Raw genomic sequence first — 12,287 nt, forward strand, 5'->3', positions numbered from 1 at the left:
CCTCTTTCACTTTCATCAAGAGGCTTTTTAGTTCCTCTTCACTTTCTGCCATAAGGGTGGTGTCATCTGCATATCTGAGGTTATTGATATTTCTCCTGGCAATCTTGATTCCCGCTTGTGCTTCCTCCAGCCCAGCATTTCTCATGATGTACTCTGCATATAAGTTAAATAAGCAGGGTGACAATAGACAGCCTTGACGTACTCCTTTTCCTATTTGGAACCAGTCTGTTGTTCCATGTCCAGTTCTAACTGTTGCTTCCTGACTGGCATACAGGTTTCTCAAGAGGCAGGTCAGGTGGTCTGGTATACCCATCTCTTTCAGAATTTTCCACAGTTTATTGTGATCCACACAGTCAAAGGCTTTGGCATAGTCAATAAAGCAGATACCTTCCCACCAGGGAAGCCCCAGCCTTCACATAATACAAAACTGTTAAATTCAACATCAACAGACACAAAGTCTCTCTTGGGAAGATTGCCTTTTTCATATAAACTCTGATCTATAAATTTTCATCCATTCTAGAAACTATATGTTCTTCTAAATGTCCTTGATCTCCAGAGCCCTTGTCTCTTATTCAAAGAGTTCAAGTTAAAATATGAAAACCATGTATCATTAATTGCTACAAACATATCGTGTACATGTAAATGGGACTAATAGCTAAACTTGGTATGGGAGATATGGGACCGTCCCATACTATCTTTGCCATTTTTCAGTAAATCTAAAGTCATTCTATTTTTTTCTGAAGAAAGACTAGATACACACACACACGTATAACTGAACCGCTTTGCTGTAACCTGAAACTGGAGCAACATTGTCAGTCAACTCTACTCAATTAAAATTTTTATAATAAGCATCAAGCATCTTCCTGAAAAAAAAATACAGCTATTCTAAAATTGCTCACTTTAAAAATTACATATCTCTTATTAAATACTTATTTAAATTTATTACAACCTTATTTCACGAAACTCTGGGCTCCTCAGGGGCAGCACAGAGTCTTATCCATGCTTGTATCATGGGAACTTGACCTTGAACCTGGGACATAGCAGGCACTCACACATCTTTGGATGAATGGATGAAAAACTGAAAACAGAATTCATCCCACTCCTTTTTTTCTTAATTTCAAATGTGCCCAACACACCAGTCAAACATGGAGAGTCTTACCCAAGGATTATAAATATATATATATGTATAAAATAACCTCTGTCTTTTTAAACAAACCACCCTATCTCCTAATATTATTCAACTTTATTTAAAAATGTAATTTTTAAGAAGGCCCCGGTCTCTGAGGACACTACACGTTTGAGGAAAAGAAAAAAAGTTGCAGAAACTGTAGGGAGACCTGATTTGATTCAATAGACAACTTTTTGGGAAATGTTAGTAAGGCCTTGCTAAGAGGTCATGAGAAATAAATACGTTTGTGGACAGCACGGTGGAGATGAAGCCCAGAGCCCTCCTTGACTTGTGGCGAGAATCCAGCAGGAGGGACACGGTGGAATGGAACGCAGAATGCTGGGTTGCCTGCTCCTCTTTGCTTGCTGACCAAAGAGGAAGGGTGAGCAGGAAAGGCCTAGGGAGCGGGGCTGGAGCCCTCATATGCGGATGAAGGAAGCCAGAGCTCCCTGGAGAGCAGGGCTGATGGCTGGGGGAAGCGCTGGCCAGAGCTCCCCATGGCGTCCCTCTGAGCCGAGACTTTGCCTCTGGATTCCAAATTTATGAACCCGTCCTGACAATGAACAAAGGGAAAGAAAGCTACAGATTTTCTGGGAGGCAGCCGAGCGCCATGGGAAGACTGGACGTCAGAGTCTAGCTGTCAGCCCTGTCACTTTGTGTCCCTGCTTCTGCGTCTACAACGCGCACTGGGGGGTGCTTGACGTGATGGTATCTGGGGTATGTCTAGCCCAGGGGTCGCCAACTACAGTCCGAGGACCACATCCACCCCACTGCCTGAGAGCTAAGAATGGGTTTCACATTTCTTAATGGCTAGAAAAATATGAATAAGAGAAGACTATTTCATGACTCAGGAACATTCTAAAATTCAAATTACAATGTCCACGTGCATGAGTGCTATGTGCTAACTCACTTCGGCCATGTCCAACTCTTTGCGACCCCATGGACTGTAGCCCATCAGGCTCCTCTGTACATGAGATTCTCCAGGCAAGAATACTGGAGTGGGTGGCCATGCCCTCCTCCAGGGGAATCCTCCCGACCCAGAGATCAAACCTGCGTCCCTTGTGTCTCTTTGCATGGGCAGGACGATTCTTACTGCCAAGCCACCAGGGAATGTCCACAAATAAATTTTACTGGAACACAACCATAAACACTGGTTCACTTAATATCCACGGCTGCTTCTACCCTTTAAGCTATAGAAGTAAAGTTGCATTGTCTGTGACGGAGATTGTGGGAACCATACAGCTGAATAATTACTCTTCATTAAAACAGGGACCCAAGAGGGAGGGGATATCTGTACACATGTAGCTGCTTCACAGTGTTGTACAGCAGAAACTAACACAACATTGTAAAGCAGCTCCACCCCAATTCAAAAAAATAATAATTAAGTATTCAGTTCAGTTCAGTCACTCAGTCGTGTCTGACTCTTTGCAACCCCATGGACTGCAGCATGCCAGGCCTCCCTGTCCATCACCAACTCCCAGAGTTTACTCAAATTCATGTCCATTGAGCAAGGTGTGGTGGGGCTGCAGGGAGGCCAATGGGAGTTAAGAGATGGGGGTGGGACTTTCCTGACGGTCCAGTGGTTAGGACTCAGCGCTCCCAAAGTGGTGAGGGCAGGGGTTCAATTCCTGGTTGGGGAACTAAGATCCCAAAGGGCATGGCCAGATTTAAAAAGAGAGAGAGAGAGAGAGAGGGACAACGGTAGAGGAAGGTGGAGAATAAACCAGCCCAGGAGACCATAGTCTGGAAATAAAGTTCCAACTTTGGAGCCACTGAACATATATATATATATATATATATATATATATATATATATTTTTTACATTTATGGCTACACTGGGTCTTCATTGCTGTGCACGGGCCCTCTCTCGTTGTGGTGCACAGGCTTCTCACTGCAGTGGTTTCTCTCATCGTGGAGCACAGGCTCTAGGTGCATGGGCTCAGTGGCTGCGGTTCGTGGGCTCTAGGGCCCTGGCTCTCTGGCTCAGTGCACAGGCTTAGCTGTCCTACGGCAGGTGGGATCTTCCCAGGCTAGGGGTTGAACCTGTGTCCCCTGCATTGGTAGGTGGATTCTTTACCACTGAGCCACTAAGGAAGCCCTAGTACACATTTCTTTTGAGGAGTTTCACAGTAGGTATTTTACTAAATATTACATTCCTAAAGGGGCTTCCTTGGTGGCTCAGATGGTAAAGCGTCTGCCTGCAATGCGGGAGACCTGGGTTCGATCCCTGGGTCGGGAAGATCCCCTGGAGAAGGAAATGGCAACCCACTCCAGTACTCTTGCCTGGAAAATTCCATGGACAGAGGAGCCTGGTAGGGGTCTCAAAGAGTCGGACACAACTGAGCGACTTCACTTTCACATTCCTAAGAGGAAGCACTGTCAGCTGGCTTATAAGCTAAAGGAAGCTCCATGTTCCATAAGTCAGAAGGCTAACCATCAAGCTTACGCAGTCAAGCTCAGGCACGACAGGCCGGTCTGCAGCAACTCCTATAACAACCAGAATGCTCCCTTGGAGCAGAGGAAACTGATTCTCTACAAGGCTGGCCATGTGAACCCTGAAACACAATGGCGCATGCAGGGTGTTGTTAAGATAAGTCATAAGCAGCCACAAAAGTGGAAAATGTCACATTCTTCCAAGCTATATAAGACCTCCAAATGATTTAAAAGCACCTGAACTTGCTAATGTAAACAGCCGATGCATCAGAAAAGTCCCTGATGCTAGGGAAGACTGAGGGCAGAAGGAGAAGAGGGCATCAGAGGATAAGATGGCTGGATGGCATCATTGATGCAATGAACATAAACTTAGGCAAACTGGGGGACAGTGAGGGACAGGGAGGCCTGGTGTGCACAGTCCATGGGGTCACAAAGCGTCGGACATGACTGGGCCACTGAACAACAACAAACTTGCTGAAAGAGGTCAGCAATGTCTGAAAAGTCCAGGTTTTCCAGGAGTGGTCTGCAAACCCTCTGCAGAAGGGGAAAGGGGCCCCAGGAACCTCTGGGCATTTGAATAAAATGCAAAAGTTGACTTCTATCCCTTCTACCTTCTGTAGCAGGAGGCACCTCCACGCCAGTGAGTACCTGGTTCCCAGGCACAGAGGAAGGCTCAGAGCCTGTCAACAAACATTCCATATCCTCACCGGGCGCCAAGCACTGCACCGAGGGACAAGGAAGGACAAAAGCTGAGAACGCCACCCTCAGAGAGGGCACAGGCTGGCGTGAGAAGCAAAAATATAAACTAGTGATGACAAAGCAGCACGAGCTGTGCCGAAGAGCCGAGTCCCAGGTCGCACAGAGTTAGGGTCTAAAGCCAGTAGAAGGTGAAGTGGTACCCAAGTCAGGGTCAACATTAATCTTCCAAACACCTTACGGTTTTCATGCCTTTGTGCAAGTTCAGTGGGGCCATTTCTTCTCTCCTGAACGCTGCTGGGTTGACTTAATGCAGCATTAAGTTGACTTATTTTGGGGTTCCTGCTCTTTAAAGACATCCAACTGGAGAACCAGACCCGTTTTCAGACAGTAAGAGATTTGCCCTGTTTCAGGTGGAGGGAAGGGGGAAACGGCATACACTGCTCACCCCTCATGGCCCCTGCGCTGGTCCCTGGCTCCTCAGCAAATCAGAGGATGGATGTGTGGTTTAAAGCGATGTGTCTGCAGCATCAGTCTCCACCACGTCCCCAGGCTCAGTGTTCATGGAGTGTCTGCACATCACAGAGACGACTGATGAGGACCAAGATCCCGGGGGAACACACGTGGCTGGGGAGGTCAGAAGGGGCTGCACAGAGAAGGTGTGAGCTAAGCTGGGGCCTCAGGAATGAGTAAGACACAGATGGCGGGGACAGGGCAAATGCCAAGCATGGCAGGAAAGAGCATGGTACATTTAGGCCACGGGCTGCTGCAGACGAGCAGGATGGTGAGAGGTGGGAGGCGAGCCTCCAGAGTCAGGGTGGCCCATCATCCTGGGTACCAAGTGAGGGAACCTGAGGCAGATGTCGAGAGAAGCTTCTGAAGGAAGTCTCCGGTCTCATGGCTTGAGGGGGTGGGGGATGATAATCTTAGCTTCCACGGGCTACTAAAGTGGGGAACGTGGGTGGGAGGCTGTGTCCATATCAGGACATGAGAACGCACTGAGGCAACTGGGGACTGCAGGCTGGAGCTGCCTAAAATCCACTGGAAGTCAGTGACCCAATCACAGACATCAGAGCAGGCAGACTATTGGATTTTCAGTCCATGAACATTGGAGGATGATGGTGAGGGGATCAGACCCAGGTCACAGGTCGTGGGAGCGATTGCTGCTATCATTCACATCACCACCACACGTGGGCTCCTACGACCTGTTTTCTTTCTTTTGGTCTATCTTTATTTATTTGGGCTTCCCTGATAGCTCACTTGGTAAATAATCTGCCTGAAATGCAGGGGACCCCCAGTTTTATTCCTGGGTTGGGAAGATCCCCTGGAGAAGGGATATGCTACCCACTCCAGTATTCTTGGGTTTCCCTGGTGGCTCAGCTGGTAAAGAATCCGCCTGCAATGTGGGAGACCTGGGTTCGATCCCTGGGTTGGGAAGATCCCCTGGAGGAGGGAAAGGCTACCCACTCCAGTGTTCTGGCCCGGAAAATTCCATGGACTGTATAGTCCATGGGGTCGCAAAGAATCCGACACGACTGAGCGACCTGCACTTTCATTGGCCCCTCCTGCCACAGGCGGACAGCGAGGCCACTGGAGGGAATGACAAGGCCAGCGGGAGCCCTTAGTAAGAAATGTGCCGAGGAAGAGACTCAGCGGAAATCGACAGTTGAGGGACAAAGCCAAGAAGAGGAATCATGAGCAAGAATTAAAAACACATGAGAGCGAACGAGAGCGAACCGGGTCGAGGGAGCCAGAGGAAGTGAGCACTTCAGAGGAGAGGGAACGAGTGTCAAGATCAGATAAAGAGTGAGAAGCACGCATGGGCTGCATAGGCTGGGAGGCCACCTGTGACCTTGGCAAGAGCCATCGTGATGAAGTGTTGGGAGCAGAAGCTGCTACCAAGGGATGCCGAGGGCCAGTGGGAGGTGTGCAACCACCCCTCCAAGAAGAGGTCTGATTGCCGCAGGGTGAAAGGGGATGGTTATTTGAGCAAAAAAAAAACCAAAAAACAAAAAAAACAGGACTTGGTTTTCTCAGCCATGAAACAAAGCAAATGGAAGTCTATGCAGCAGACATTACCTCTGCTGTTTTAATTAGCTGCTATTTGATATTTCAGACTCTCAATATGCTATGGGAAGCTTTGGTTTCACGTTCTAATCCCCTTGCCTTTTTATTTTCCATTTCATGTACTATTTCCATCATTTCATTCTCATGCGAGAAAGCTAGAAATTGGAAATTTCCTGGAGCATTCAAAGGCTGAGCTCCATTGAGATCAATTCAGGAGCAACCCCATCTTGATATGTCTTCCCTGGACCCAGAGTTCATTTTTTTCAAGATGTGAAATTGGAGACTGGTCCCTAAAGATACTTTAAACTCTCAGTATCACCTTACATCGGGGTGGTAGTTTTTAGTTTCCAGCGTATTTTCACAGACATCATTTCATTTCATTCTTACCGTGACCCTAAGAGGGAGGAAGAGCAGATAAGCTTATACTCATGTTACAGACCAAAACAGCAGCAAGCAAACAAACCAAACGCTGGATGCCTACAATGCACACAAGGTCAGGTTCCTTCCCATTCCTCTAGTCTTTCAACTACCTGAGCAGTGGTGGTGATGGCTTGACACTTGATTTGTAAAGGACATAATAATATCCCATTCAGCTATATGTTCATCACAGATGAGAAAGAGACAGAAAGAAGGAAGGAGAGAGAGAATCTGAGTACTTCTTCCTGAATCAAGTTGAAGCAACTTGAAATCAGTTGAATCAAGTTCACCCGCTCTCCAGTGCTGGACACAGCAGTACTTTTCACAAATACTGCGATTCTAAACTGTGTGCTCAGCTATTTTTTAAATTTTTTTCATTCATTTATTTGTGCCTGGTCTCATGCAGAATCTTCAGCTGTGTCACACGAATTCTCAGTTGAAGCATGCAAACTCTTAGTTGCCATACACGGCATCTAGTTTCCTAACCAGGGATGGAACTTGGGCCTCCTGCATTGAGAAGGTAGAGTCTTAGCCACCGGACCATCAGGGAAGCCCCCCGTGTGCTCATTAGAGTCAACTGGGAGCACGTTACAGAAAGGAAGGTGCCTGGTGCTGTTTTTAGCTCAGTCATCTCCAACCCTCTGTGACCCCCTGGACTGTAGCCCACCAGGCTCCTCTGTGCATGGGGATTCTCCAGGCAAGAACACTGGAGTGGGTTGCCACGCCCTCCTCCAGGGGATCTTCCTGACCCAGGGATTGAACCCAGGTGTCCCACATTGCAAGTGAATTCTTTACCATCTGAGCCACCAGGGAAGCCAAAATGCTTGGGCCTTTCCTCAAATCAGTTAGGTCAAATTGTCAAAGGCTGGCTGAACAGAAAGAAGCAAGGGAGCAAGGATGAGATAGGGGAGCAGGAAAGCAAGGATGCAAATCTAAAAGCCTACATTCTAAGGTACAGCAGGCAGAGTTGCACAGTAAAATATATACGTGAAGTGAGTATGTTCTGCACACTTGAAGACATACTCTGTGAATGCAGTTTAAAATGACAGTGTGGGTGGTTATTTGATAACAAGGAAAGACGTACACGTATACACCGTTTGGCAGACTCCCTATCCCCACAACAAATACACACATCTACCCCATGGAGAATTATGGCATGATCATACACAAACCCCTTTTCATGCAGGGTCTTGATGGTTAACCACCAAATAAAGGTGCACATGGTCATTACAGAGCCGCAGCGCTGGCTCCACGAGCCATACATTGAAGCGAATTTCATGGCATTGCGACAAGATGCTGTCCCCCAAATCACCTAGGTCCCTGTTCCCTTAAATAAATAAAACCTGGAGCTATTTTAGGCAGTAGGTATGTGCCTACTTCCCTGGGTCAGGAAGACCCCTTGGAGAAGGAAATAGCAATCCACTCCAGTATTCTTGCCTGGGAAATCCCGCAGCAGAGGAGCCCATGGGGTCACAAAAAGAGTCCATGGGGTCACAAAAGAGTCAGACGTGACGGCAACTGAACAACAGCATGTGCCTACTACCCGCACGATTCTTGTCCTGGAGGAGTTGGGATAGTGAAGCAACAACAGTGGTTTGTCCTAGTGTTCTACAAAGATGGTGCTGTGGCCCCCAGCCCTCAGGTTGTAAGCTTGGCCAAGGTGGGGGGGCGGTGCCAATGCCCCCTCCAGCATGCCTCCTGAGGTCTGCCAGGTGGCTGGCTGGCAGGAAGGATGAAGCTGGAGGTCAGAAACTAGAGCCAATCTGCACTGGTCCATTCCAGAGGCATGCTGAGAACCCTCATCAGCTCGTTGCTCTGATACCGTCCAAGGAAGGTTGCCAGATAAAACACAGGACACCAGTTAAATTTGTATTTTGATAAACAACAACACCCCAAATCTTGCACGGGACAGACTTATGCCAAAAAAACACCCACTGCTTGCCTAAGTCCAAGTTTAATGGGGCATCCCTGGTGGCTCAGATGGTAAAGCATCTGCTTACAATGCGGGAGACCCAGGTTTAATCCCTGGGTCAGGATGATCCTCTGGAGAAGGCAATGGCAACCCACTCCAGTACTCTTGCCTGGAAAATCCCACGGGCGGAGGAACGTGGTAGGCTACAGTCCATGGGGTCGCAAAGAGTCGGACACGACTGAGTGACTTCACTTTTTCACTTTCTGCGCTTTCAGTTGCTAAATCTGGCAACCGTACCACCAGGGAGAGCTCTCATATAAGCTTTCACCACCCAAATAACTTTATTATTTTTTTTTTTTAGATGGGTTCATATTCTTATATTTTAATTAGTCCCTATCAACGTTTTAATATATACTTTACAAAATAGTACACTTCTCTTTTTCTGAACCTATCAGGTCATTTCTAATTTTGCAAATTAGTAGCATGATGAGATTTTCTTTAAAATCCTAGGTTTTTCTTCCAGGAAACATCATCGGAGACACTGTGATTGGCTTGCACTTTGTATATTCAGTCTGCAACCGTCCCCATGAACTAGAAATACTGAAAAAGTTCCGATCTGACCTTTGAATCCTTTAACTCAACCTTTCTGAATGTTCACTTTCAGATGAAAGTCTCTTTAGAAAATGAAATAATGACGTGAATCAGGGGTCCCCAGCCTCTAAGAACTAGTGCATGATGATCTGAAGTGGAGCTGAGATAATAATGATAGAAATAAAGCACACAGTAAATGCACTCGAATCACCTCAAAACCATCCCTGTTTCCCCACCCCCCTCCAAATTTCCTTCCATGAAATTGGGCCCTGGTGCCAAAAAGGTTGGGAATAATAAATCATAAATCATATTAGCATTACAGACATAAAGGTGGCCCATTGCAGCACTTCCAGAACACCACAGAGGATTTTCAGCCTCAACTGCTCTTTTTTAAAAAAAATCTGTTTTCTATTATAAAAAATAATCTAAAAATAGTTCCACATAACACAAGGACAAAGCCATCTGTATAATCTCTCCAAAGAGCTCATATTTCTATAGATTTTATCACTTTCCAACTATTCCAACAAGTTCTGAAATTTAAGAAAGTCATGTAGATTTGTCAGACAAAACTCATCAAAATATTAAATTTAACCATTAATATTTTTATTATTTTATAGTATTCTTTTACATCACAGAAGACTCAATTCAAACATGTATTGAAGTAAATTCAGCATCAAAGTACATTAAAACTCATTACAAACTTAAAAAAAAAGTTGCGTGAAAATGTTTCTACCAATAATTGATTGATAAAATCAAAATGTTGATAAATAGATGTGAATATAGAAAAATATCCAGCACTCAAGTAAAATGAGCTGGAAGTTGCATATCTGGAAATGTTATCCTTGGTGTGTGTTTGAAAAAAATAACTTTCCACATATGCAGAGCTGAGATGCTCATCAGAACCGTTATATCAAAATCAGTTTGTATTTCATCTTCTTAATAATGAAGATTTCACTTTGTAAGGAAGGATAAAGTTGGAATTAAAGTCATTAAAGACAAAACTTGAATAAAAGGATATGAATGCAGTCCTGTGAATTTTAAACTCGAATCACTGAAAAGTCAAGAAGGAAAAAGTAAAAAACTGACCTCTGAGTCTGCAGTCTTCATTGGGTTCCATGGATCTCCATTCAAAAGAGAGACACTGACCACTTCATAGGCTCCTCCCCCATCCCTCGTCCCGGCCTGTTGCATGGAAGGCACAAATTGGCTTCCCAAGTTCACCCCTGTAACACAAACAAAAACCCTATGCTTATTCCAATTTGGAAGAGTTTGGCATCAGAAGCATGACCCCAACGACTCAATGAAAATACTTGCAAGTTGAATAAAGCCAGGCAAATACCATCAACTATTATATCATAGTTGAGGGTTAAAACTGATTAATTCACTGTCAATTGAACCAAAAATTTTTGTAACTTAAAGCAAATAAGAGCTAATTTTTTTTTCCCCTTCAAGCCCTGTGGCACATGCTGGGTGATTACCATCTTCAAAGTATATAATTCTGTCCTTTGACAAGCAACAAAACTCCACGAGCAGTGACTTTTTAAATGATGATTTAATCCTTTGCTTAAGATCAGCTCTATTAAAAGTCTCAAGGCTTTAGCTGTATTAAGACTAACTCCATTTACTTAAGTCCCAGCGAATCAGTTACATACAAAGCCAACTCTGCACTCTGTACTTATGGGGGCTAATTTTATGGGCTTCAGGGAATGATTCTATAGACAAAATTAATTTGTCAGTTTCGACTGACTAGACTGGTTCATGTAAAAAAAAAAAAGTCAAGTCATTCAGTCAACTATTATGTGATCTTGTTTCCTGGGGTCCTGTCGAACCAGTTAATATACTGACACAGGTTCAATGCAGCCCCATTTCCATAAACAATCCTAATGGAAAGTATAACATTTTTCTCTTCTGGAGAGTATATCACTTTCTTAACAAATACAGTAATTTCTCTAGGCCAGCTCCCCTATGAGGTCACACTCCTGCTATTCGGTACAACCACAGTCTGCCCCTCAAGGTAAAGGATGGGAGTTGATTCCCTCACATGTTATTCCCATTTCTTCAACCAGGACTCATAATTTTCAGACCTGAGTCATAATAGCACAGTTTCAAGTTACTAAAGAGTTCGCATTTATTGGGCACAAATGGTATTGAAATTTTAATCCTAGACATTTTACAGTTCTCCAAATACCTTTCAATCCACACCATTTTATCATTCTCAGTGTGGAAGTCTGCAGTTATATTCAGGTTACAAAAGGATTACTATTGTACTTGAGTATTAACTGTCTGACACAGCCTCCCTGGAAAATTCTCAAGCTGGTCACAAAGCATTTAAAACTCTCAATCGTTGAGTGCCAAGGGACCAGGGATGAACTGAACGTTGGGACTCTGGCCAGCGGCCGAGGGGGTGAGCTGGGCCCCTTGGCCACGTGGGGCAGGGAAAGGGAGAGAGAGGGCCAAGGGAGCAAGGAGACACGGGCTTGTGGTCTCAGGGCTGGGATGAGCCCGTGTCCAGGAGATGAGGGCTCCAGCTGTGCAGGCGGAGGGGGCTGGCTCCAGGCGGTGACATCTGTGGACATCTGGTGGAGGGCGGGGTATGACGAAGGAGTGGTTATCAGCATGAAGCTCATCAGAAGTCTTTCCTGGCTGAAGAGGCGGCGGTCCACAATGGCTCAGAGATCTTGAATAAACGAGTTTTATCCACTGGCTTGACTTCATGCCCTTCAATGTGCTCCAAGAGTGCTGAGTCACTCCAAGCAGGGGCTTTGGAGTAAGACATTCCCAACATCAGTAGCATCCTGACCACGTACGTATTAGCTGTTGGTCCTGGCCCAGCTGTTGACCCAATTACTAGTTCATTCATTCACTCATTCATTCACCAACTATCTATTAACTGCCTGCCTTGTGACAGGCCTTCTAGATCTGATGTCTTCCACTTAAATAGCCCGCTGTTTCTGCTTCAGCCCTCGTGTTACCTGGAGCGAGCCCCCTCTGCCTACACTTTT

General features: G+C 45.5%; 1 protein-coding gene across 4 annotated transcripts in view; it reads right to left on the reverse strand.

Annotated features, from left to right (window-relative positions):
- The window catches only part of ADAM12 (ADAM metallopeptidase domain 12), a 392,390-nt gene that overhangs the window by 328,922 nt on the left and 51,181 nt on the right, over nt 1-12,287 (reverse strand). For all 4 annotated transcript variants that reach the window (XM_044935396.2, XM_044935395.2, XM_025273894.3 and 1 more), the window contains exon 2: nt 10,372-10,508. In XM_044935396.2, coding sequence (XP_044791331.2) covers nt 10,372-10,508 — 137 coding nt within the window. The remainder of the gene's footprint in view (nt 1-10,371; nt 10,509-12,287) is intronic.

Source organism: Bubalus bubalis, chromosome 23 (assembly GCF_019923935.1).
Source record: "Bubalus bubalis isolate 160015118507 breed Murrah chromosome 23, NDDB_SH_1, whole genome shotgun sequence".
NCBI lineage: Eukaryota > Metazoa > Chordata > Mammalia > Artiodactyla > Bovidae > Bubalus > Bubalus bubalis.